Below are 24,795 nucleotides of genomic sequence, written 5' to 3'. Positions count from 1 at the left end.
TCATCACGTAGATTTTCTAAAAAAAAAATTAAAATTTCGAGAACTCTGAAAAAAATCAAGACGAAATTTATTCTGCAATATCGAGAATTGGGAATAAAAATTTGACGAAACGATATCTTGTTCAGGGAATGAAAAAAATAATTAGTCAATCGAATTAAACTCCTCAAGAACTTTAGTTTCAGTTTAATATATCACCGATTCAAATTATTAATAATGACAGAGAGTAAAAGATAAATTTATTATTATTATTTAACAATAAAGCGATACTTGTATTTATAAACTGCAGATTTTTCGTCACCTATTCGAACAATGAAGTAACCACGAATCAGTATTGATTCCACCAGTCAAATCGTTATTTTCTCTCATTTTCTTTTCTTCTGCGTTCTTATAACGCAAAATTTCATTCTTCTAACAATCTTCGACAATCCTAACTTATTTCCAAAGAACCAGTCGCTCCGTTGAATAATTTTTTTGATACATACAACCTAAATTCAATCGATGAAACCGTTTGAATTATTTGCAAATGTGTGCAAATGTTACAAAACGATTCCACGACGGCTCCGTGAATTGAAATTCGACTAACACTTCTGATTTTCTTCAGTTTAACGACAGCGGATGCGCGAAACATTTATTGGTGGTTGGAAATTTTATAAGCAATGGAAATTTATTCTATCAGGAAACTTCCCATGTTTTACGCCACCTCGCAATTTTTTATTTCTTTTTTTCTTTCTATTTGTTCTTCCACTTTCTTGGTGTTTTTTGTTTTTGTTTTTTTTTTTTTCTTCTTTTATCGCTCTTCTTTTATCGCAGGACAATTTATATCCGCCCCCATACAATGTCGGAACGGGGCAAAAACACACACGCAATACAATATCGGTCATAACCAGTTTCCCGGGTTACTGCATGCAGGAGTGATGATTTTTAGGGCTGCCGGGTCTGTATGATGTGTACTACTGTAATAAATTGCGAGCAAGTCGTATAAAAGTGGAAAATTTTTGCCTCGTTATTTTCCACGGATTCTTCAACGACTCTGGCTCCCCTTTTTCTTCGACTTCTACTTCATTTTAACTTTTCTTTTATCTTGTTCAACAAGATCGATTAAATCACCCGAGTCTACACTGAGAAAAATTTCATTTGTTACAGTGACTAGAAAAATTCAGTAAAACAGGTATCGTTAAAAGAACTGTTTGAATATTGTTGGAATTACCAAAAATGAGGTACGGGTAACCATTTTGCGCTATTGTCTAAGAAAATATAGCAACAATGACCGTAATGAGAAAGAATAGTAACGGATACTAGACTTTCCGGTAACAGCTAGAAAACTAATTTCAATTTTCTACCCAGAACTATATTTCTCGATTGTGGTAAATAATGAAAATAGTTAAGGTCTGAGCGGTAACCGGAAATAAAAATCTCTGTCAGTGTAATATAAAATTAAACAATCGATTATTCCAGATCAGCAAATGACTGAACAAGTTTATGAATAATACATTATTCAAATGAATAAATCGATGCGAAAATAAATACTTGCATAAATGATGAACAAAGAAATGATCGCTAAATGAATCAAGAATTTATAATTTAATATATGAGCGAATATTTAAATCAAGACGGATAAAAAAAAAAAATTACAAAACGCGCCGTTGGGTCAGTGAGTGACTGAAAAAATGACTGACTAAAAGGGAGAGTAATAATGAATGAACGAGTGAGATAATTTGTACACAAATTATTGAAGAAGAAATGAATAACTGATAAAATACGAACGACTGCAAAGCTAAAAATGGACGAACGAATAAATGAACAGATGAATGAATGATTCAGCCGAGTCATAAATCCTTATCTGAATTAATTACCTCAGTTACTAAAATTTTGTGTAAGCTATTTACGTATGTCGAGAGTTTGACGAGTTGTTAGATCGACGAATAGTCGGGTCGAAATATATTATATCGATGAATGAACGGATAGATGGACGGTTGGACAGACAAGCCAGCAGGAATAAAATGTAATTTCCCGAGGCTTAGCGCGTCCCAATTTTCGGACCAGTAAATTCCAATAACGTCGAACAGTCTTAAAAAGTTCGTAAATCACGCGGCATGGACGGCCTTCTGATTTATATCAAGAGTTCTCCGTTTCCGTGCACGTTACGATGTGTAAGAATCTGGCCGTCGAGCTTCCAGCTGGACACAAGTTTCTCGACGAAAGCAGAGCGTGCAAAAGGACATCGGAATTTCTCTAAAATTGTTATTACACCCCTGAGAGAAATCAAATTATGCCGAAACTTTTCCGCCCCCTAACGGCACGGCAATAATTCGCAAAAACTTGGGTCAATTTGAATTTTAACCTTCTGCAGTGATAATAAAATTGGTCAGACATATGTATATTTGACCGAACAAATTTATACTATTTTTCAAAGTTTCTAGTTCGGAACACAAAAATGATAAATTTTTCAAGAGATTATTGAGTATTCATTGATTTTTGAGAAAATAAATTTCAGGATAAAGGTTAATTGTAAAACGACGTGAAATTATATATTCGACTAAGCGAGAATACAGTTTGGTTTTGAAAACTTGTCGGAAACATGCTAAAAAATATGGCATTTCAGAAAGAAAACAAAAATCAGTAAATAAGCAAATTAAAAAAAAAAAAAAAAATGTACAGTATACGAGTAGCACATTTGCATATAAAGAAAATAATTTCGTATGTATGAGAATGTAAGGAGAAGAAGAAGAAGATGAAGAATAGGAAGAAAATGCTCTTTTTTTTTTTATTACTCAGGCTGGAATTGAGATGCGGCTGGCGGCGCATCCTGGAGTTGGGATCCTTGAAAGATGGAGTCCCCGAGGAGCTTGGAGCAGTTCTGTTTCAACATAGAGTAGCTGCGCGCCACTTTGAGAGTTCTTCAAATAAAGGCCGGTGTATGTACTTCTTCTTTATCTACTTCGTTTAGCACCGCTCCGTTGCATGCCACCGACGCAACCGGCAGGAGTAGGTATAACCGACTATTATGTATATTAGGGGAACGCTAGTAGTCTTTACTCTCCTTCACCCATATACATTTTCTCCTTGATATTCGTACGTGTGCAGGCGTTGTTTCCCCAGCCATTCAGCCATACAGATGTGCAGCATGGTTATTCGACAAAGTAGCTTCCGCCACACCGCAAGGATGCGATCTCGAGATTCGTCTACACGAGTTCCCGTAGGATATGCGGAAGTAAACGCCTGGATACGGTATTTTCGATCGGAAATCCTACGGTGTCTAAGGATTTCACAGAGAAACTCAAGTCGACTCACTTCACTTCCAACCCGTTTCGTGTTATTGAAATCCATTCGACGGAACGCTTAAGGAGATCTTCCCGACCTCGTATGACTTCACGTATATCCAAGTGACTCGAGGATATCGAGAAATCGTCATTTATCGTGTCACAAAACTGCACCGTACTTAAATGGATTCTGAGTCACTTGACAGAAAATTAAAAGACATCAACTGAATTCAAGTCAAATGGTTTCAAGTGATTTTGATGGACGACTTAATGAATTCAAGAAACTTGAAGCGATATCGTGTGTGACTTGATATCGATTCAAATGACTCCAAGATCTTGAATGACTTTGAGAAAATTGAGAGGAATTCAAAATACAATGAATTCAACGAAGTCAAGTGAACGCGAGTCACTTTGGATACAATCGATTGACTTCAAGTGATTTTATATAACCGAATGAGTTCAAGTGATGTGAAATCGTGTCATACGACAACTAAGACAAATCGGTTCGAGTGGTTTCAACTTCTCAAATGACTTTATGGCAATTGACGATCAGATGGCTTGAGACTCAATGAAATTACCTCACGTCATTGGAGATCAGTAGGTAACTAGTAACTTCCGGTAAACGGAGCTTCAGAAATTTGTTCCTAAGCCATAATATGTTAAGATACTCGGATGCATGAAGTGGAATGAAAGTCATCCATAAAATTCTTAGACATTCGTAAATTAATGTTTCACCTGACTGAATCCATTGAAAAATGGGAGGGTTCAGTATCAGGTATCATTTGATCTGGGAGACTGTTTTCGTGAACCTTGTGCCAGTCTGCGACCTTGGGAGATCTGTCGTCAGAGGTAAGCGGTAATAATTTGGGCCACTTTGAAGTATCGGAGCTCATCGAGGCGCCGTGGTGACCGAATAGTAATATCGGGATCACACAGAAATCGGATCGGCGGAGAGAGAGAATTGAAATGTGAATGGACGGTGGGCGGGGTGAGGATCGGGGAAAGAGGACACCGATTAATTGGATACAGGCCGGTGCTGTCCTCCTATTTCAAGTAACGTCACTCTGCCCTGCGTCCCGGACGCTTCGCGTCTGAATAGCGGGGTTTTCTGTGTGAGCTTCGCAAATAAGCAACCCTTTGACGAAGCGCCCGAACAACCCTTTGCTTGTTACCAGTTTCATCGGGCGCTGCAGCAGCGATCCATGCACCACCAGGCTGTCGACAATGAAAGTCATTTAAAATTCCGTTCGTCAGTTTGAACTTTTGATCGGTAAAACTTTCGGTACGTTACAAGTTCCATCCTCATCGAAGCCATTCAAACTCTCCGGATCATGTTCGATCGGTAATTTAACGTGGCGAAGGACATCCAGTGCGATATTGCTTTTGATAGTTGCACTGTTTTTTTTTTTTTTTTTTTTTGATGGATGCATCGAAATAAAAACATTCAGTCTGTCCAATTTCACCGAATCCGAAAGCATAATTTAACATTCTGCTTTGTGTAGTTTTGTACTTCTTGCAACTGCGCCAGTGAATTCAAAAACAACAATATCACGTTGTACAGTTGTTCTACAGTTTTTACGGTGCCCGGACTTTTGGTAACTCTAACTGCTGAAAGGCAGTTGGTGTTCGAGGAAGAAGCAGCCCCTTTTCGAAACGTTACGGAGCGACGCGTATTCAAGTGTGTCGGTAACGTTTACGTTGATGGTAAAACAGGATCCGTGAGCACATTTATTCTCAATTTAATTAACGTCGAACAGAACAATTGAACCGCTTAAACTGCGGAAAGCGAGCAGACGCAAAGAGGGAGAGAGAAAGAGGGAGAGAGAGGTTGAACTTGCACGCGATAAAGGTGCTCACCACTTTGAGAGAGCGAAGTGGGTACTTAAAAGACGTGCGAGACATGTGTAAATTCGAGTAAGATCGATCGACGAGCACACAAACGTACCGATTCACCGTACCAACTGCAGGTAAACGTCAGTTCTGTTAATCCTCGAAGAAATTATCTTTTCATCACAAAACAAACAACGCCAAAGGGTTGTGACTATTAATCGAGTCAAATTACACAACAGCTCGGTTAATTGAGTGTCTTCGCTGCATTCATCGATCTTCGTTGAATTAGCGTCCCTTTAATTCGAGCGCTCCATTTTCATCTGTATTATATTGCACACTGTCAAACTCAGACTTCGTGTCTACGCCGACATCAAAATCGATGAGTAATAAGTTGTGTTAATACTAATTAATAAAGATATGTATACTGTAACGATATTACATGCGAGTCACATAGAATATAAAGTAATTCGTATGTACGCGCCTTAAGCACATACAACGTTTCAAAATAAAGGGCAAACGCTTAACTCTAGGTGTCACGTCGGTCAAGATCACCTATCCGGTGAAATAAGTGTAACTCTCTCTCTCTGCGAGCCGGGGTCGAAGCGAACGGTCGATATAAAGTCTAGTCCTGTCATATTCACATTCTTATAATTTCGTTAACATTTGGGAAAACAAAACAAGCCAAAAAAAAAAAAAAAAAAAAAAAAAATTTGAGACGACGATTCATACAAGAAGTGTAACCCAACGCAATCCCAATCTTTCGGAGCCTGTGAGCCTAAAGAACAAATCCAAATATCTGATCGACGAACGACCACGCAGTATAATCGGTGAAGACCGATTCTATAAAAGGAATATCAAAGAACTTCAACATCCATGATCATCTACGGAGCCGTTAGGCCACCTCGCTTCATCAGAGATATTCCGAGCTAAGTCATCTTTTCATTACTGATTTGTAGGTGGATTGTGCCACAAATCTGTAATAGCCTTCTTAAGTCAGTATTTTATATCTTCGTCTGTTAACTTTATTGTAATCTCACCATAATTTAGAGTCCTTTGTCAGTAGATTCATTCTTTCACTAGAATCATTTTTAAATTTGAACCATAAAGGAAAAGAGAGCCAGTCTTTCGTTAATATGGTACAAAAATTTTACCAGAATAATTATATACAAAACGTCGGTAATCGCATTGAGTAATTTTAACGTGTGAATGAAAGAGTGAATGAGATTTTCTATGATTGCCGGTTCTTTTAAAAGGTTATACCAAAACTCAATAAATCTGTGTTCTACATTGTTTCCTCCTGATTTAATGTATTTTGTTTATTGAATATATCTAGATTTCTAATATAACATAAAATCAAAACGTATCGGTTGAACCTCAAAAAAAAAAACCGTTACAAAATGGCGCCCGAACATAAAGTTTAGACATAAAGAAAGTAAACATAGGATTAAATTTGAAACTTCGTCGTTGAATGTTTGTATGATTGACCTTAGGTAGTAATTGTAAGAAACATATATTACGCGATAAATAGAAATATAAGAATTTCAAAAGTACATGGCACCAACGATTAAAAGAACACCTGTTAAAACTAGGTCAAGGATCACAAATAAACCAAGGAGGTCAGAACCTGACATATCAAAAGCAGGCAATAGTCAAATACGAAATAATACAGGCGAGATGGAGGGAGAACTGGAGCGTTTGAAGGAGGAAATGGCGAGTTTCGCGGGTTTACGAAATGCGATTGAACAGCTACAGGCACAACAAGCAACTAACGCACAGCTGGCAAACGAAGTCGCATTGTTGAAGCTCCAGAACGAACAACAAAGACAGGCTCTTCAACAGATACAGAATCCAGTTCAACAACCAGTTACCAATAACGATCAAATATCGGTGAGTGAGTTAATAGTAAGTTTGCAACGAAGTCACATTGATGCCAAAGCTCCCGAGTTTACAGATGAAGAAGTTATAAATCCTATTGAATATTTGGAAAATTTGGAAAATTATTTCAGGTTAAAATGTGTGAAGGAAGAGTGTAAATTGTCGATAGTCGAAAGTAAATTATCAGGTAGAGCAAAAATATGGTGGGAAGCGAGTAAAGAAACTATCAACACGTATAATGATTTTAAAGAAGCCTTTAAAAATAAATTTTATTCCATTCCAATCCAAGTTAAAGTCAAAACAAGGTGGAGTTCAAGAAGGTATAATCAACAGGATGGTTCACTTCAAACATATTTTTTTAAACAGCTTAAGGAAGCAAAATACCTATTACCGAAACTAGACCAGTTCGAAATAAACTATACCATTATCCAACAATTACCATATAAAATTCGTGATACTCTAGCAACTGTGAATATGGCGGATACAAAAATAATAGAACAAGCTTTATCGCAATTAGATGTAAATTATGAAGAAAGAAACAATAATAAACACAAATATCAAAATCAAAGTAACAACAATCAAGTGAATAATGTAAACAACATGCAAATTCAACATAAACAACAGCAACAGATAAATAATACAAGTAGGCAACAAAATTATCCAAATGCTGCAAACAACTTTTATCAAAATCCTCAATTTGGTACAAACTTATCACCATGGCAATATCAACCGCAAGTTCAAACATCAACAAGCAACCAAATGAGTTTACCAAACGTCAATTATCCACCACCTTATTTCTCAGGAACCAATAATCAGATACAGTCATTACAAACTCAAATGCAAACTAACACCAATAATTTACAAACCAGTCCAAATAGAAATTTAAACTAATAAACAGCTCGATGTGTATAAGTCCGACATCGAGTTGGGATTATGCAAATTTAGTTGAGGACTTAATGCACGAAATTGGTAATGCTGAAGAAAAAATTGAAAGAGTAAAACAAAACTTATCGAAGGGTCCAAATGTAGTAATAAATGTGTTAAATTATCGAATGGTAGCTTTATTTGATTCAGGAAGCCAAGTAACATGTATGTCTGAAAAAGTATATAAATCTCTCAAAGGTAATCATAGTTTAAATGAACTACCAGTTACAAATGTAGTAGTTTTACCAGCAATTGGGAAAAAGCCCACAGCGGTTAAGCGACAAATTTTGGTTGATGTTCATATGGGATCGCAGAAAATCACAACAGCTTTTTTAATTATACCGCATCTGTCTAGTAGTGTGATTTTTGGTAACGATTGGCTTGATATTAATAAAGTAGTTTTAGATTACGGTCAGAAAACAATTAGTATTAAAGGTAAAGTAATAGCTCCACCACTTTTCTCATACGACCGGGAACCTGCGGAAAGGTTGAGCTCATTTGCACAAAACGCGAAAATATATATCAAAATTTTAAGAACTGAAGATTCAGAAAAAGAACATGAAAAAATAGGTAAAGAAATATTTAAAAAGAATTCAAAGAAAGAGAATAATAATGAAGAAAATAAAAATGATGATGAAGATATAAAAACAGTTTTTGAAAATATCACAACTAAAGATCCTGAATGTGATAATGATGATAAAATGTCAGAAACACATGAAAATGTGATGCAAATTGACAATGAATCTGATTGTGTAGAAGAGAATAAAATTGATGAAGAAACAGAAATAAATTTAAAATATATCTTTGTAGAAAATGATGAAATTGATAAAAATATTTTAGTAGATAAGGAAAATATATGTGTAGCAATAAGTGAATTTGATAAAATTGCATCGGTAGATCAAAGAGATAATCCGAGAAATAATGAATTAGAAAATCTAAATTTGATGTGTGTAAAAAATAATATAAAATGTAATGAATCTGTATTTCAAAATGTAAACGAACATGAACAAAATAACGCAGAAACAATAGAATCACAAGACCATAATTTTTACAAAAAGAATTTAGTTTGCCAGAAAACAGTAGAATCGGAAGATCACAATTTTTTGAAAGATAAATTGGATGAAAATATCGAATCAATTTTAATAGAACAAATTCAAGTAACAAGATCTCAAACAAATGATCAAAACTTTTTCGAATCTGTCCGGTCGATCGCGAATAATCTTATGGGTACAAGTGAAGAGCAAAAAGCTGAGCTGGAAAAATTGCTAATTAAATATGAAAAACTATTTTCAGAGAAAGCCGGATGTACAAACATTTATGAACACTCTATCAAATTACTAAAAGACAAGCCAATCGTTAAAAAATCATACCCGGTACCATTTAAACTTAGAGAAGCAGTAGATGCAGAGATAAAGAAAATGCTTCAAGCAGGAATTATAGAAAGATCAAATAGTCAATACTGCAATCCATTGCGAATAGTACAAAAGAGGGAGAATGGAGTGAGGTTATGTTTAGATGCCAGATATATAAATGACATAATTGAGTCTGATAACGAATGTCCACCACCAATAAATGAATTATTAAGAAAATATCATGGTGTAAAATACATGACATCTACTGATCTAACACATGGATATTGGCAAATCCCGCTAGAGAGAAATTCACGTCAATATACAGCTTTTTTACACGGTGGCACTTTATACCACTTTTGCAGAATTCCATTTGGTCTCAAGACGGCAGGAAGTGGATTCATACGTGCCCTAAATATGGCATTAGGTAATGAATTTACCTCCTTTCTGACTTGTTATATAGATGATCTTTTAATAACCTCAACTGATTTTGATTCTCATATGAAACACCTAAGCCTAATATTTGATCGTTTAATGAAACACAATTTTACACTTCGTCTAAATAAGTCACTTTTTTGTAAGAAGTCAATCGCATTTCTCGGATACGTTATAACACCTGAGGGAGTTAGTCCCAACCCAGACAAAATCAAGGTGATTAGAGAATTTCCAGTACCAACAAGTAAATTGATTTTACAACGATTTTTAGGAGCGTGTAACTTTTACCGGCAGTTTAGCATAAAATATTCGAACTATGTCACGCCTTTGAGAGATTTATTAACAGACAATACACCGTTTAGATGGACAGAGAAACATACGAAAGCATTTAAAGAGATAAAGGAAAGTTTTATAAACTGTGTAACCCTTAATCACTATTTACCTGGCGTCATATGTAGAGTACAAACAGACGCAAGCGATCTTGGAATAAGTGCGATTTTGTACCAAATTGATGAGGAAGATAACCATAAAATTATTTCACTTATAAGTAAATGTTTGTCGAAAGCAGAATTAAATTACACAACTACGGAAAAGGAATTACTGGCAATAATGTATGCATTAGATAAATTTAGAATTTGGTTAATTGGAAGTCCATTTGAAATAATAACAGATCATAAAGCATTAACTTTTATAAATACAGCACCGTTTTTAAGTCCACGATTATCACGATGGGTTGTAATCTTACAACAGTACACATTCACAGTCAAGCATTGCAAAGGAAAAGATAATGTGGTGGCAGATTTTTTCAGCCGAAATATCAACGGGAAACAAAGTACAAACGAACGTAACAAGTTACTAATAGCAAAAATAAACCAACTGCTAGTAGATAATGTAGAACTCGAACTAAACAAAATCGCATCTCAAACTATTAAAATGAATCCAACGTTGATAAAAAACCTGAAAAATTTAAAACAATTGCAAATAAAAGATGAGGAATTGAAAAATATCATAAATAAATGCAATACAGATTCATCTGATGGTTGTTACAAAGTACATGAAGACTTGTTGTTTTATAAAAGTAAATTCGATCAAAATTGGCGAGTAGTAATCCCACAAAGTATAGTAGATTTACTCGTAATTTCTGTACATGAAAAAATAGGTCATATGGGTGTATATAAAACATACCAATATATTAACAGATATTATTACTGGCGAAAAATGAGAGAAGGTATCAAAAAACGTATTCAAGCATGTGACACATGTCAAAGAACAAAGGCATTATCCTACAGCATGCAAGGAAAGTACAAGCAGGTAACAGCTGATCACCCGAACGAATTGACTACAATTGACTTCTATGGCCCTCTGCCGAGATCTATTGGGGGAGTCCAATATTTGTTAGTTGCAATAGATGCATTTTCAAAACTAGTTACGTTATACCCCATAAAACGAGCTACTACAACAATAGCATTAAATAAAATAATCAACGAGTACTTTAAAAACGTAGGAAAACCAAAAAGATTGCTATCCGACAATGGAACTCAATTCACAGCTGCTAGATGGAAAGTCGAATTAGAAAAACAAGGAGTAGAAGTTTGCTATTCATCAATTAGACACCCACAATCCAATCCTACTGAACGAGTGATGAGAGAACTGGGGAGATTTTTCCGTACCTTCTGCAATGATAAGCATACTAGATGGGCAAAATATGTCAAAGAAATCGAAAAATTATTAAATTTAACAACACACCATAGCACCGGTTTTATTCCATACGAACTTCATTTTAATAAAACAGCGCATGATGAATTAACAAAAATTGTAAAATTTCCAGACAGAATTGAAAATAGTCACGATATTAAAATATTGTTAGCCAAAGAAAACTTGAAGAAAAATTTTGAATATAGAAGCCGGAATCAAAAATCAATTTCAACTGTAATTTTAAATGAAGGAGATCTAGTTTTACTACGTGTACCATATCCATCCTCCGCTATCAATAAATTAACACACAAATTCTTCCATTTGTTTAAAGGTCCGTACAAAATAAACAAAAAAGTTAATGAAAATGCATATAATTTAATAGATACAAAAAATAAAAACAAAAACTTGGGAACTTTCAATCGTGTGAGTTTACGCAAATATTATCAGCCCACAAATCCAAGTGCTAAATAACAGATAATTTTTTGTAATGAAAATTCACGAAAAACTCGTCATGAATCCTTCAAATGTTCTAATAAGTCCAACATGCATAGATTATAGAATTTTTTAGATGTAAGTCCAGTTAAACAAAATGTTTGCTAAAAGAAAATGTGATTAGATTTTAAAATGATAATTTTAATGATGAATGATGAAGGATGAATGGATTGAATGATTGATAAGTAAGAAGTAATTTAAAGAGAGGTTTTTAGATTTTACTGCAAATATAGGATAACGAGTAATTTTCGATATTTTCGTTCTCACAACAATCTCGAAAATGGGGGGGGTGATGTAACGATATTACATGCGAGTCACATAGAATATAAAGTAATTCGTATGTACGCGCCTTAAGCACATACAACGTTTCAAAATAAAGGGCAAACGCTTAACTCTAGGTGTCACGTCGGTCAAGATCACCTATCCGGTGAAATAAGTGTAACTCTCTCTCTCTGCGAGCCGGGGTCGAAGCGAACGGTCGATATAAAGTCTAGTCCTGTCATATTCACATTCTTATAATTTCGTTAACATTTGGGAAAACAAAACAAGCCAAAAAAAAAAAAAAAAAAAAAAAAAATTTGAGACGACGATTCATACAAGAAGTGTAACCCAACGCAATCCCAATCTTTCGGAGCCTGTGAGCCTAAAGAACAAATCCAAATATCTGATCGACGAACGACCACGCAGTATAATCGGTGAAGACCGATTCTATAAAAGGAATATCAAAGAACTTCAACATCCATGATCATCTACGGAGCCGTTAGGCCACCTCGCTTCATCAGAGATATTCCGAGCTAAGTCATCTTTTCATTACTGATTTGTAGGTGGATTGTGCCACAAATCTGTAATAGCCTTCTTAAGTCAGTATTTTATATCTTCGTCTGTTAACTTTATTGTAATCTCACCATAATTTAGAGTCCTTTGTCAGTAGATTCATTCTTTCACTAGAATCATTTTTAAATTTGAACCATAAAGGAAAAGAGAGCCAGTCTTTCGTTAATATGGTACAAAAATTTTACCAGAATAATTATATACAAAACGTCGGTAATCGCATTGAGTAATTTTAACGTGTGAATGAAAGAGTGAATGAGATTTTCTATGATTGCCGGTTCTTTTAAAAGGTTATACCAAAACTCAATAAATCTGTGTTCTACATTGTTTCCTCCTGATTTAATGTATTTTGTTTATTGAATATATCTAGATTTCTAATATAACATAAAATCAAAACGTATCGGTTGAACCTCAAAAAAAAAAACCGTTACAATACGTAGGAAAGGAATTTTTATATTGTACGATTATTTACTCAAATTCTTAGAAAAGGAGCATTTGTAATAACTGAGGATAACGAGAATCATAAATGACTGTAGATGAACTTCATCCTGATCAAATTTCACATGCAATACTGATGGTAGACTAGCACAGATGGTTCTGGATACAGATTCCTGCACCGACTTATTACAGACACTTTTAAAACGTTCTAGAAGTTGGTCAGAATGGGTATATCCTCACACTCTTCAACGTACTAGAAGTGTCGATATAATGTCGGTGCAGGAATCTGTATCCAGAATTCTCATTCCTACTTTACTGATGATAATCGAAAAAAAATTGAACACTCATCCGTCATTTCTGCTTTTTTTTTTTAACTAATCTCAAGTATTTGGCCCGTTTATAACTAAAAAAAAATTGCCGCAAGCCTGGAGGAAGTAGAAATATACTTAAAAGTCGCTACTAATTACTGTAATATTTTTTATTCATTTTTATGTGTGCACCTTAAGAACTTATAAACATATATATATATATATATATATACACATTAGTTAATTTTTTTCGTATCGTAAATAAATAAAAAATATTGCAATAATCGGTAGCGACCTCTAAATACTTTCCTACCCCCTCCAGATTTTACGACAATTTTGTTCTCAGTGTCAGCCAGAAATTTTTCGAGTCGCACTTTAAAAAAAATGCTGGACGTGCCGCTGCAACGGAGCTAGGAATATACATTGCTATTTTTGACCTATCGCCTAGCCACCTACGTTATACCTATACATCGACGGTTTAGTTGCAAACAAATCGATAGGCCATATACATGAATAGCGGACGAGTATATAGAAAGAGTGGCGATATGTTCAAATATATACGAGTGTGTCCATCCAACCCTCTGCATTCTGCAAATCCTTTCCGATCTCTAATTTGCCGTCTCTGCTTTGACACGGAGTAGCTATTTGTGGAAATGGCAAATTCGACTTCAATTTTATTATTTAAAGCAGGGGAGTGTGAAATTAAGAACGAGTTGTTGCCCAAATTTATTTGAGAATCAAGTTCGAGCTTCGAGCAAAACTGCGCAACACGGTATTATCCATAATTCAAAGCTCCTTTGTGATTAATTTTTTCATCAGAAAACAAGCGAATTTCTCAATTTCAAAAACAACCTCTAAATATCGCAGTTTCAACTTTGAAAAAATTAACGATTTATATCCAAGAAAAAAGAAATATTCTTCAACTGTGAAAATGAAACGTATGTGTGTGTATACATAACATTTTACGTGACATGGGTTCAGTAAACAGAGGCTTAACATCGAAAGAAACCGAGTTTTTTCACTACTTTTTCTTGTCGTCTTTTTTTCTTCTCGTTCCCTCTCTATCTCTCAGCGACGTATTTCTGTGACGAAAATCCTGAACATCTTTTAATTCAAGACGATAGTAGCCGGTGGCTTATCGCGTTTATTTCGTTCGTCGCCTTTTTCTTTTTCCCTTTTTTTTTCTTTTCTTTTATTTTTTTATTTTTTTGTTTCTTTTATTTTTTATTCGTTTTGTTCGCTCGAAATTGGCAGTGAAGAGAAAATGTAACCGCTGAGTTTATCATTCTAATTAAAATTGAAATAACCGTACCGTTGATTATACCGGCACTCGTTGACGAGTAATGGCGGGTAAAAGGAGAAAGGAACGGACAAAGCGGACGGAAAGAAGGATATTATAAGAACGAGCATCGGGGGTGGAATGAAGAGAAAGAGCGAAAACGAGGGAAGAAAAAAAAAAAAATATACGTCGGAAAACAACGGAACGGCGCAAGACTAATTTCCTGCAAAATGAGATTACAACTACGTGGCGAAAAAACCGCGAGGAGACTGCGGTCGAACTGCTCAGCAGCTCACTTCTCATAAAACCACAACGCCCAATCGACGTCGAAACGAAATCCTCCCTAAAGCCAGAAAGATTATGCCGGCTAATTATTACCATTATTTTTATTTCACGCAGTTATCTCTCAGGCACTCTCTGTCTATATATATATATATATATATATATATATACAAGAATGATTCGGGAAATGAGCAAATTTTCACAAGGCATCTCATCTCGTCTCATTGTCAGCTTTACGTGCATGCCTGTGTTTCTCGTTACATTATTTTTATTGCAAGTTTCGTTCGTATTGAGTATAATTATTTTTAACCACATTCGTTAGAAATACTCGAATAGTTGGTCAAATCAAATTTTCTTTTTTTTTTTTTTTTTGTCGTTGAATTTTGAGTAACCTTGTAAGAATTTTTGAACGATTCTTAAATATTTACCATGATTTCAAGTCGTTGTATGAGAATGTTGAATAAATGTTTGGTAAACCCAAAGCTACCCGAATGTGGTTTCTAATAATTTTAAACAAGCATGGATAATTGACACGTGATTTGTTCAAATCAATCAAATTTCTTTCCCGTTTCTCACAGTTAACATTTGACAAACTTTGAAATAAGAGAATTGTTTTCAAAATTATTGACAGCCGTTTTTCGAGACTGGTGAAAATAATTGTAGAAGAAAATGATTTACAGAAATATGGGGAGTATTTTTGTCGAAATAATCAAAATTTTCGTCAATCATAATAAAATCGTTGCGCTTTCTTCGACATGTAGAGTCTATTCTAACCCTGGAAGTACGAAGGCGGAGAACAACCGAATATAAGGGGTTGAAAATAAGGCGAATAGGTGGTTGTGCATCTCCCGCAGGTTGTACCCAGAGGCTAGGCGGGTGAAACTTTGAGTGCAACTTGATATACACACGGGAAACTATTTTATAAGGTCTCCTTGCTGCTCGGGGCATTCCGAGGATGTTATTTACCCAGAGAGTAGTTCGCGATCTTATAAAGCAGCCCACAAATCTGTGAAATGGATACCCAAGTTCACTTCACGTCGGACAAAGTTCGCCTTCGGTTTACTTCCCCGCGCTTATATTCCATCAACATTTACCTCAGCGGCAACTGTGTCGAATCTACGAGTTATGTAACCGAGATACACTCGAGAATTTTCCCAATTATTTGCTGCCGATATTCATCGCTGCGTGGAACACGCAAAATCACTTTTAAAGTCGTGCCGATTTATTAAATAATTACAGAAAATACTTCTCTCAATGTGAACCAAAGACAAAAGAAATTTTTATAACCTTCCATAAGCGCAACGAACTTCAAAGAATCGTAAAAATCTTCTCTAAACTGTTTTTGTCTTGCTCTAGTTCCTTTCAAGTTTCACTCATGCTTACAGCTTCCTTGTGATTCCTTGTTAGATTTTTGTAATGATTTAACGATTCTTTTAAAAATAAAGAAAACGTGTTCCAAAAAAAGAAAAAAATAACATACATCACAATCCATTGATATTTCATTGTCTTTCGGACCAACGATTCTAAAGTTTCGCAAAATATCTTTGCAAATTTTTGATTAAATGATTAAGTACATATTTTTCTGTATAAAAAAAGTGAAAACTAGAAGGTTGAAAAATGAGAAACGTCTCAAAATTTTTCCCAACAATTCTAACTTGAGTGTCAGTTGAATTTCGACATTCGTGAAATATCAAAAATTTCGAAAAACTGTGCAAAAAGTCAGTATCGGGATACTGCTTTCCAAAAGGAAGCGTATGATAAAATTTTGCGTAATCAATGCGACGGGTAAAACGGATGTCAATTAAGCAGATCGCAGTAGGAAACCGTTTCGATACGCAAAATGCGCGGCTGCAGTAATGCGAGAAAGGAGAGATACACGTATATGTATGTATATTCCAGGGAGCTGAGCAGCCCGATGGCGAAATAACCAACCCCACGCGATCGCCTCCGGCACACGCCACCTCCGACCTTCTTGCCTGAGAACGTAAATCTATGCGAAAATGTACACTGGGCCGCATTAATGTTGTCCAGGCCCTCATAACCTCAACATTTTGGAATTAGGCGAGAAATAGTTTCACTAAAGTTAACCCAGATAATTAAAGATTCTTTCCAAAACATCAGAAAATTAACGCAAAGTCTATTGAAGGAGTTGTTTAATAATTATTTATCTGAATCAAAAGTCAAGAAAGAGAAAAAAAACTTGTCGACATTTACTTGGCAAGGCTCCTATTGTGACAATGATGGCGGTTGTCAAACCGAATAATGTAATTACGTTAACGTTAATGATGTCATAGAAATGGATTCGAACAAATTTAAATAACACAAGCTCAGATATAAACAATTATAAAGAAGCTTTTGTGATTAGAACGATTTACGTGGTGAAACGCTAGTATTTTTTATGCAATTATATGGCATTAGTTGTAACGTGCAAGTGTAATCTTTGACGAACAACTGCTGAACATTCGTACGTGCACTAATTTCTTTTCAACAATTGTGGAGATGGCAATTTGTAAAAATTTGAGGAAATTGATCAATGAAAATTACTACGGTGATTAAAGTAACCCTTATCAGACTAATATCGGATCAAAAATACCAAAACTAGCAGATTCTCATCCTTTCAAGCATTTGTATTAAGTTATTGAAGTTTGCGCTCGACTCATTGAAATGTATTTAAATCGAATTTCGTTGTACAGCAGAAGCTTTGTTTTTTTTTTTTACTCAATAGTTTCTTCCGTGTTTTAATTTTTCAAGTCTTCATTACATGTACATATTATGTATTTATGAATACATGTTTATCCGGGCCCTAGTATTCACTAGAAACATTATCGTAGATTCTGGAAAATATTTTTTTTCCCTTCTCGCAACTTCATCATCCTTAATAATCTACCACTCCAAGAATTGGCGTAACCTCTAAATGCAAGTAAACCGAAGATAAAAAGTCTTTCAACACTCACCGAGATGATTTTCATCCAGCATAACAGAGCACTCTTCGTTCCAGGACATCTTGTTCAATCACTTTACCACCTCAATTCTCACACGCTGACTGAATTGAGGATTCAAGGTTATCGTAGCGCCTCTTGCGGCTCGGCTGCGCAGTTGACCAGATGGTGGGGATGAGATTGAGAGCGATGTTGATGCGACAACGTGTACAACCGAGGGTCTATATGCGAGGCTATTATATTCCGTTCCATTGTACTCGGTTCGCTATTTCCCTGCCGGTGGTAGGTGTCCGCTCTCTCGCTAACTTTTGTCTTCCAGCCGTTGATTTCAATATCGTGGTGCCTGCGAATGGAGACCGGCTGCTGTTGCTGCTGCTGCTACTGCTCCTATTCCCACTGCCACTGGACGCCGGGGGCAGATCTCCTAGTTCACCCATTCAACCCTGCTGACCTCTGTGACCATCGGGGTATAAGGATTCCCGCTTCACGCTCCCGTTCCGATCGCCTTAACTGTTTCAATCGCCCTGCGAACAGCCAGAACTCCGGTCTTACCGTGTTGTACATACAGAGTGTCCGAAACTTCACGTCAGAAGTGATTTTAACAGAAAACACAGGTTCGTAATTGAAAAATTGCATTTTGTTTCGACTGATTCATGAAGTATACAGTGTAGGGTTAATAGTTAACGGTAAATGGTTTCCACGAATTTGCTGGAACGTACGAACTTTTTTATTGAACTTTTCCATGATCGTTTTGCATAAATGTAGCTGAATTTCGTTGATACAGTGTTCAATTTCGGCTGTAAATATGTTAGAAAACTGTTGAGAATGAAGAAAACAGAAGGAAAAGAACTGTGAAAACCTCTGATGAACGCAAAAGTAGATCTATTTCCGGACAGCTGCAGTATACCAGAGAAAGAGAGAAAGAGAGTAAATAGTTGTTAATGACTCCGGAACTGTTTTCGGCAGTTTTCAAGAAACGCCGGAAGCAGAAGGTTGTGTAAGGAAGGAAGGAAGGATAGGTTATGTGGCTGTTGGAGGAGGGTGTGTGGAGCTCGGTGGATTCAGGGGCGGAAAGGTATAAGGTTCGGGGGTAGGAGATCTGGATCTCTAACTAACATATTGGTTTCTGGGCTGGTGCTCCGAGTAATGGGAATTGCTGCGGAAACTTTCGCTTCGCTATATCTCACGTATGATAATTCAAAAGCTAAATCACGAACGGCAGACGCGACGCGGCGAGAGCCTGCGGGGGTGGGACGAGTTTAACCACTTCGAGACAAAGCCTATCCGCGACAAATTATTTATCACGGAACAAACAGTCTTCTCGATGCCTGAATACGAAATGTATCCAACTCTGAGCTCCCTTTTCCTTTTTTATACACTTATCATTTTGGATCTTCGACGTCGTGAGCAGTACCTGTAAAGATGAGGGGATCCCATATATTCTTCTAAAAGTTGTCTTCACCATTCCAAAGCACAAGAAGGTCTACCGAATAACAAAATTGTAGCTAGCAGAATGATTGGTTCCGTTGAAAAATATTGGATTCCCCAAAAATCGAATGAGTAAGATTTCGGATGATTATAAGGTCGGTACATTAAGTACAAATCCCTATCCTAACATAAAGTATGGTTTTGGAATTGAAACCGGAATGAGATCATCTGTTTGATTTGTAGTTGATGGAAGGCAGTGCGAATTTTGAAACCGAAAGCTAAAGTTATTCAGAGTAACCACCAAAGGCAGGTTATGGCAAGGATAAGAAATTATTCGAGTCTTCCTGGTATTCCTTGGTTAATGATGTTTGCACTGTCTGTCTTCCATCAAAATTTATGTGCGACAATGTGGGACCGAATCAAGTGAGCGAATCGCGACTCTCTTCGGGCCGCTGAATTCAGTGAATATTTATTCATTGACGACGTGCAGGTCTCATCATCTTTGCCGAGAAGATACGTGGGTTGCCCGAGGGTTGAAATCGGGGGAACGGTCGGAAAATCGAGACGTTGTCTGAAGAGCGCGGTGCGTGGGAGTATGGAAAGTTGGTTTGTTCGTTGGTTGGTTAACTTGTCTCAAAGTTGTTGCTTCTTCCCTTTTGAGATAGAAGAGAGAGGAGTGGGCCAGGTTAGGATGGAAACCCGGAACAGCGGCGGTAGCGCCAAGGCTTCGTGATAAAGTAAGAGAAACCAGGAGTTCGGTTGGGTCTCCAGGAACACGAGGATGAGGAACGCCGCGGAGGACCAAGGACCGACTTGTTAAGGAAGCCCTCGGGCTCTGCGCGATGAAATACCCTCGCTCCCAGCTCTCTCCTTCTCTAAACTAAAACGTCGTAATCTCAAGCACATACATTACTTTGGGTACACGCCATGTTCCTAGTTCTGCGACTCTCTCATCCTTGATTATACTTTCTCCACTGTTTCGTATACCAGTTCTGGGACGAGCTTACAAACTCTGAACAATCAAATTTTTAACACTCAATTCACTCGTCGTGAAAAGCGCCACGCATGCTATTGTGAACAACTGCTTCATGGACTTCTCGGAATGATGAAATTGCACTGAAAGTTGCGAATCCTTGGAAATCGCAACTTCCTGGAAAGCTTTTCTAAGTTTTCAGGTCTTGGAGTGTCTTTATGAAATTCATCAGATAAGATCCATTCCTCAACTTTTCAAATCCAGATTTCAAAGATGCTTTCAAATGAAGGATGCCCCGTTAATTCCACTGTAGAAATCGACTACCGTTGAAGGTTCTGCATCTCAAGGTATCAAAAATTTCAAGATTAGCAAAACTTCACAATATGATTCAGGATTTGAAGGCAAATGTTTTGTGGGATTTGAAATCATTTTACGCAATTGATGTAGATTTTGGTAAAGATCCGAAGATGTAACTCAGATTGCCAAAGATATTTCATGATATTTGAGCCAATGTACCAACTGATGTCACCTGATTTCAAGGTTGGCTTTATTTGACGCCAATCTATTCCTCATCGAAAAGAGCACATGAACGAATTGTGATTGTAAGCCGGACGAAGGGTGCCAATAAAGAATCGGTTAAGAGGCCTGAAATACCGACAGGATGGAAACCGTCGTTAGGAAAAGTTGGAGTGAAGCGATTCTGGCTTTCCTGGTGAGATGGAAGAGAATACCGTAGTTCGAAGGCGAACGGCGTCGCTGTCGCGATATCGGAGGGTGAGAGGCAGAGGCGGCTGGGATCACGAGCCGGGGTGAAGAAAGGATTCGGGTAGTATGAGAGGTGATATTCCTAGTACGCCCGGGACTCCGATGATATTACCAGAAGTGATTTATGCACGATGCGAGAACCGCATATTGCGAGAAAAGACACTACTAATACCGCGGGGAGCAGACGCCCACATTCAGACCTTCTGCCGCCTTCCACGCCATCCTTAACGGGTGTCCGACCGAATGTCCCGGCCGCTTGGTCGTCCTTAGATCCCAGGATTCCCGGCCCTCTTTTGCCGCTTCCTTCCTTCCTTCCTTCCTTCCTGCCTTTCGCACCCAGTTCCTTCGTAATCTCGCAAGGGTATGATGTTCGCAACCGAAATTATTTCATATTGAGATTTCTTGGGCGATGTTTTGAACATTTTTCCTTCGAATTAGATCCCAAGTTACTTTTCACTGCATTATTAACTCCTACTGTGAGTGAATTCTGTCATTTATGACTATTGTAAATACTCCACAGTCCAAAAGTTTGACTAAGAGTACAGAATAATTCAGGATCATGGTTGCTTATCTATCGGTAGAGTCGTTGCTCATCGTCAACTCGTGATGTAGATCTTCTACAGCGAAAAGTGGTCATCGATAAACTTTCAAAATCCTTAATGATGAGAATTCACTGTCAATTCAGCTGACAATGATCAGCAACTGACGATGATAAGTGATAAGTAATAATCGGAAGACTTGCCAGTAACCATGATTCAATTATGGCAAGCTTTTACGTTTATAAGTAACCAGTAACAGAGTTGATGGTTAATCTTAATCAACAACGCTGGCAATATTTGAAAATGATAAATAATCATCGACAAACGATGAAGGTCCTTATTTCTGACATCGAAGGACAAGTTCTCCGAATGGAAGGCAAGTTTTAATCGGATATCGATTAGGATACCAGGAGATATTAAACATGATGAAAACCCAATTGAGATGCCAATCACATCGAGATATGTACCGAAATCACGATATTAATACCTCGGGAGCCGCAGAAGTCCAGAGAGTATGATTGTATTTGAAAAGTTTCCAAAAGTGTCGTTCCAACTTTTAACAGACAGCGTCTGTACCCTCTAAAACGACTTTTCATCCGTCTTACTCTTCTCCCGGCCTCTCAATCTCCTTTTGCCCATTCCTCCTCTTCTCCTCGGTGCCACCTAGTCTTCTTTTCTTCTTGTATTGTTCCCAGAGGACCGATGCGAAGGTCCTCGGAGATAAATATGCACATTTTTTCCCTCCCTCCGTCTCACTTTTTCCTAAGCATCTTTTTCTTGTTTTTCTGGCAAAAAAAAAAAAAAAAACAACCTCTGAGCGGAGTGAAAGTGGGCTGAGGAAACTGAGGCGATTTGGTATTCGGCTTGAAGCGATTACGGCAATGAGAACGCGGGACTAACAACAAGATTAACGCAGCCGTTGAAGACAGCCAACTTCCTCATTGGTAGTATTTTTAATGAAACTTTTCGTTTATCGGTTATCAGGCCGAGTGCCTTAGGTTCGACTGAAAAGCGCTGGTGGTCCCGAATTTCACCGGCCCTGACCCTGCACCATCTTACTCGAAGATACCTACACAGCGCGCCGAAAGCAGACCTGTTCCATAGGTCGTTAGCGTTAATGAATAAGTAAGGTTAATTTGCGAATGGGTTTCACACTCCGCCTGGCATTGCCGTCTCATCCTCGTCGTCCACCGCCACCCGGAGGGTATCCATTTCATTATCGAGGCTCAAATCTTCGAACTTGAACCAGCCCAAGGAGCCCCATCCCTTGATTCTCTTTCTTCCCACCTCCCCCTCCCTTCACTCTCTCTCTCTCTCTCTCTCTCTCTGTCTCTATATTCCACCTTTCAACTTGGTTTGGCTCTTCGTCCTCCGAGGATGGAGGCTCTTAAATCCATGAGCCGATGTCACCGAGCCTTGGAATATCCGTTTTTGCTTCGCGACGAATCTTCGAAACGGAAAGATCTGGATTAGAGTGAACAGGAAGTCCCTCTTCACCTGATTTCACATAGAAGGACTTCGGTATATCAATTGAGGTTCGATCAGATCTGCTTCTCTTTATGCCGAATGTAAATCATCGTTCCTATACACGAGAGTTTATCAAAGAACATTATATCTGCTCCTCCTTACACCGTATACTAAATCATCGTCCCTACATACCAAAGCTCATGTTCTGTGTCCGTGTTACGTTATTTTCCTCTTCTTGATGCGAAACGCTAGTGCCAGAATGTTTTGCTTTGTGAATTTCACATGTGACGATGATTTGAAGTACAAGTGGTTCACGTAACGGACTCAGGACTCATCGGGACTTGAAGTGTAATTCATGAACTCAAGGTACCTACCAGTAAACTGAATTAACTTGACTTTGGCTAACCCGACTATATTTCTGTTACACTACAGTGAGTTCGAATGACTTGACACGAATTGGAATAGATTTAATTTCAAAGAATTCGAGTAACACCTGCCCTATGTTTTCTGTACCGTACTTTCAAGCGTGGTCCTGTGCCACCAAGCCACTTGAACTCTCCAGGAACACGAAAGCGTCGTGTGACAAAAGCATACCAAGCGTTGCGCCGAGCCCCGAGCAACTTTATAATTACAAATCGTTTCACTTTGAAGTTTGCCTCGGTATTATTCAATCGCCGGATCGGTGGAACGGTTTCATGGAATAAGATACAGTGTAAAGAGGCAGAGATAAAGAGAGGGAAATTGATCTTTAATTCTGTAAAGCCATCCCAATTCATTCGCGACGTCGCGTACTCGCCTGTAACGACACCCTCCGCATCCTCACACCCTTGGCCGAATGTTTCCTCTCTACAGAGAGAATCGTTCAAGCTTACCAATCTCTAAAGACTCGGTTGGCTCTCCCTAAACGAAGGATCGCGATGGGAAGACGGATAGAGTCTTGGGGTATCCTTCGAGGCTCGCGCCTCCAGTTTCCTGAACAATTTGACGGACTCTTTTCCCGGAAAATCGGGGGGATTTCGGTCCACCTCACTTTTTCGGCTTACCAAGTGGAAGTAGCTACGACCGGTGGTTCATCCATCTGTCGTCCAAGAAATGGAGTATATTGATTCCAAGAGACTGTGTGCGAGGCTTCACGTCGACGAGTTAACCTTTCCTCTCTTATATTGTCTAACCGGAAGGAAGTGTCACGCCGTTTCACATCTTGTGTTTAATTTCGCCCCCGCGCCGCGTCCTTACAAAGCACGCTATACGCACCCATACGTACGTCTGACAGGGAACGACTGAACTCGCGACGTGTTGCACATACCGTAAACCGCTACCCCCTATCTACTTCTCTCCCGAGTCCCTCTCGCTTTGAGGTCTCTGGATGAATTGAGCTGGGGAAAAAAAAGTGAGGCGGGTTCGCGACTCAAGCTGTTAACTCTAAAGAGTGGAAAATTTTTTCGACCTCCTGTACTTCGGCAAAAACCAAGTTCTTAAGATTCAGCAGCTTTTTCAATATTCCGTACGTTCGAAATGCATACATTTTTTATTTTTCTTTCAAGTATCAAAATTTCAACCATTGGTTCATCAAATTTTCATTTGGATAGCGGAAGTCGAATATTTCATTGAGAATGGAATCTTGGTTCTTTATCTCACTAAAAACCTGATCTTTGGAAATCTTAGCCACATATTCTGACCGTTGAA

The 24,795-nt window shown here is 37.7% G+C and overlaps 1 protein-coding gene across 4 annotated transcripts in view; it reads right to left on the bottom strand.

Moving 5' to 3' along the window:
- LOC124222681 (uncharacterized) overlaps positions 1 to 24,795 on the bottom strand; it is a 96,384-nt gene that overhangs the window by 30,362 nt on the left and 41,227 nt on the right. For all 4 annotated transcript variants that reach the window (XR_006884082.2, XR_006884083.2, XR_006884081.2 and 1 more), the window contains exon 3: positions 17,953 to 18,461. Coding sequence is in view for 1 of the 4 variants with exons in the window: in XM_046633911.2 (XP_046489867.1) it covers positions 17,953 to 18,001 (49 nt within the window). In the remaining 3 variants the exon portion in view is untranslated. The remainder of the gene's footprint in view (positions 1 to 17,952; positions 18,462 to 24,795) is intronic.

This window comes from Neodiprion pinetum, chromosome 7 (assembly GCF_021155775.2).
Source record: "Neodiprion pinetum isolate iyNeoPine1 chromosome 7, iyNeoPine1.2, whole genome shotgun sequence".
Lineage (NCBI taxonomy): Eukaryota > Metazoa > Arthropoda > Insecta > Hymenoptera > Diprionidae > Neodiprion > Neodiprion pinetum.
Note: the sequence above shows the minus strand (reverse complement) of the source record. Positions and strands in the feature narration are given on the sequence as shown.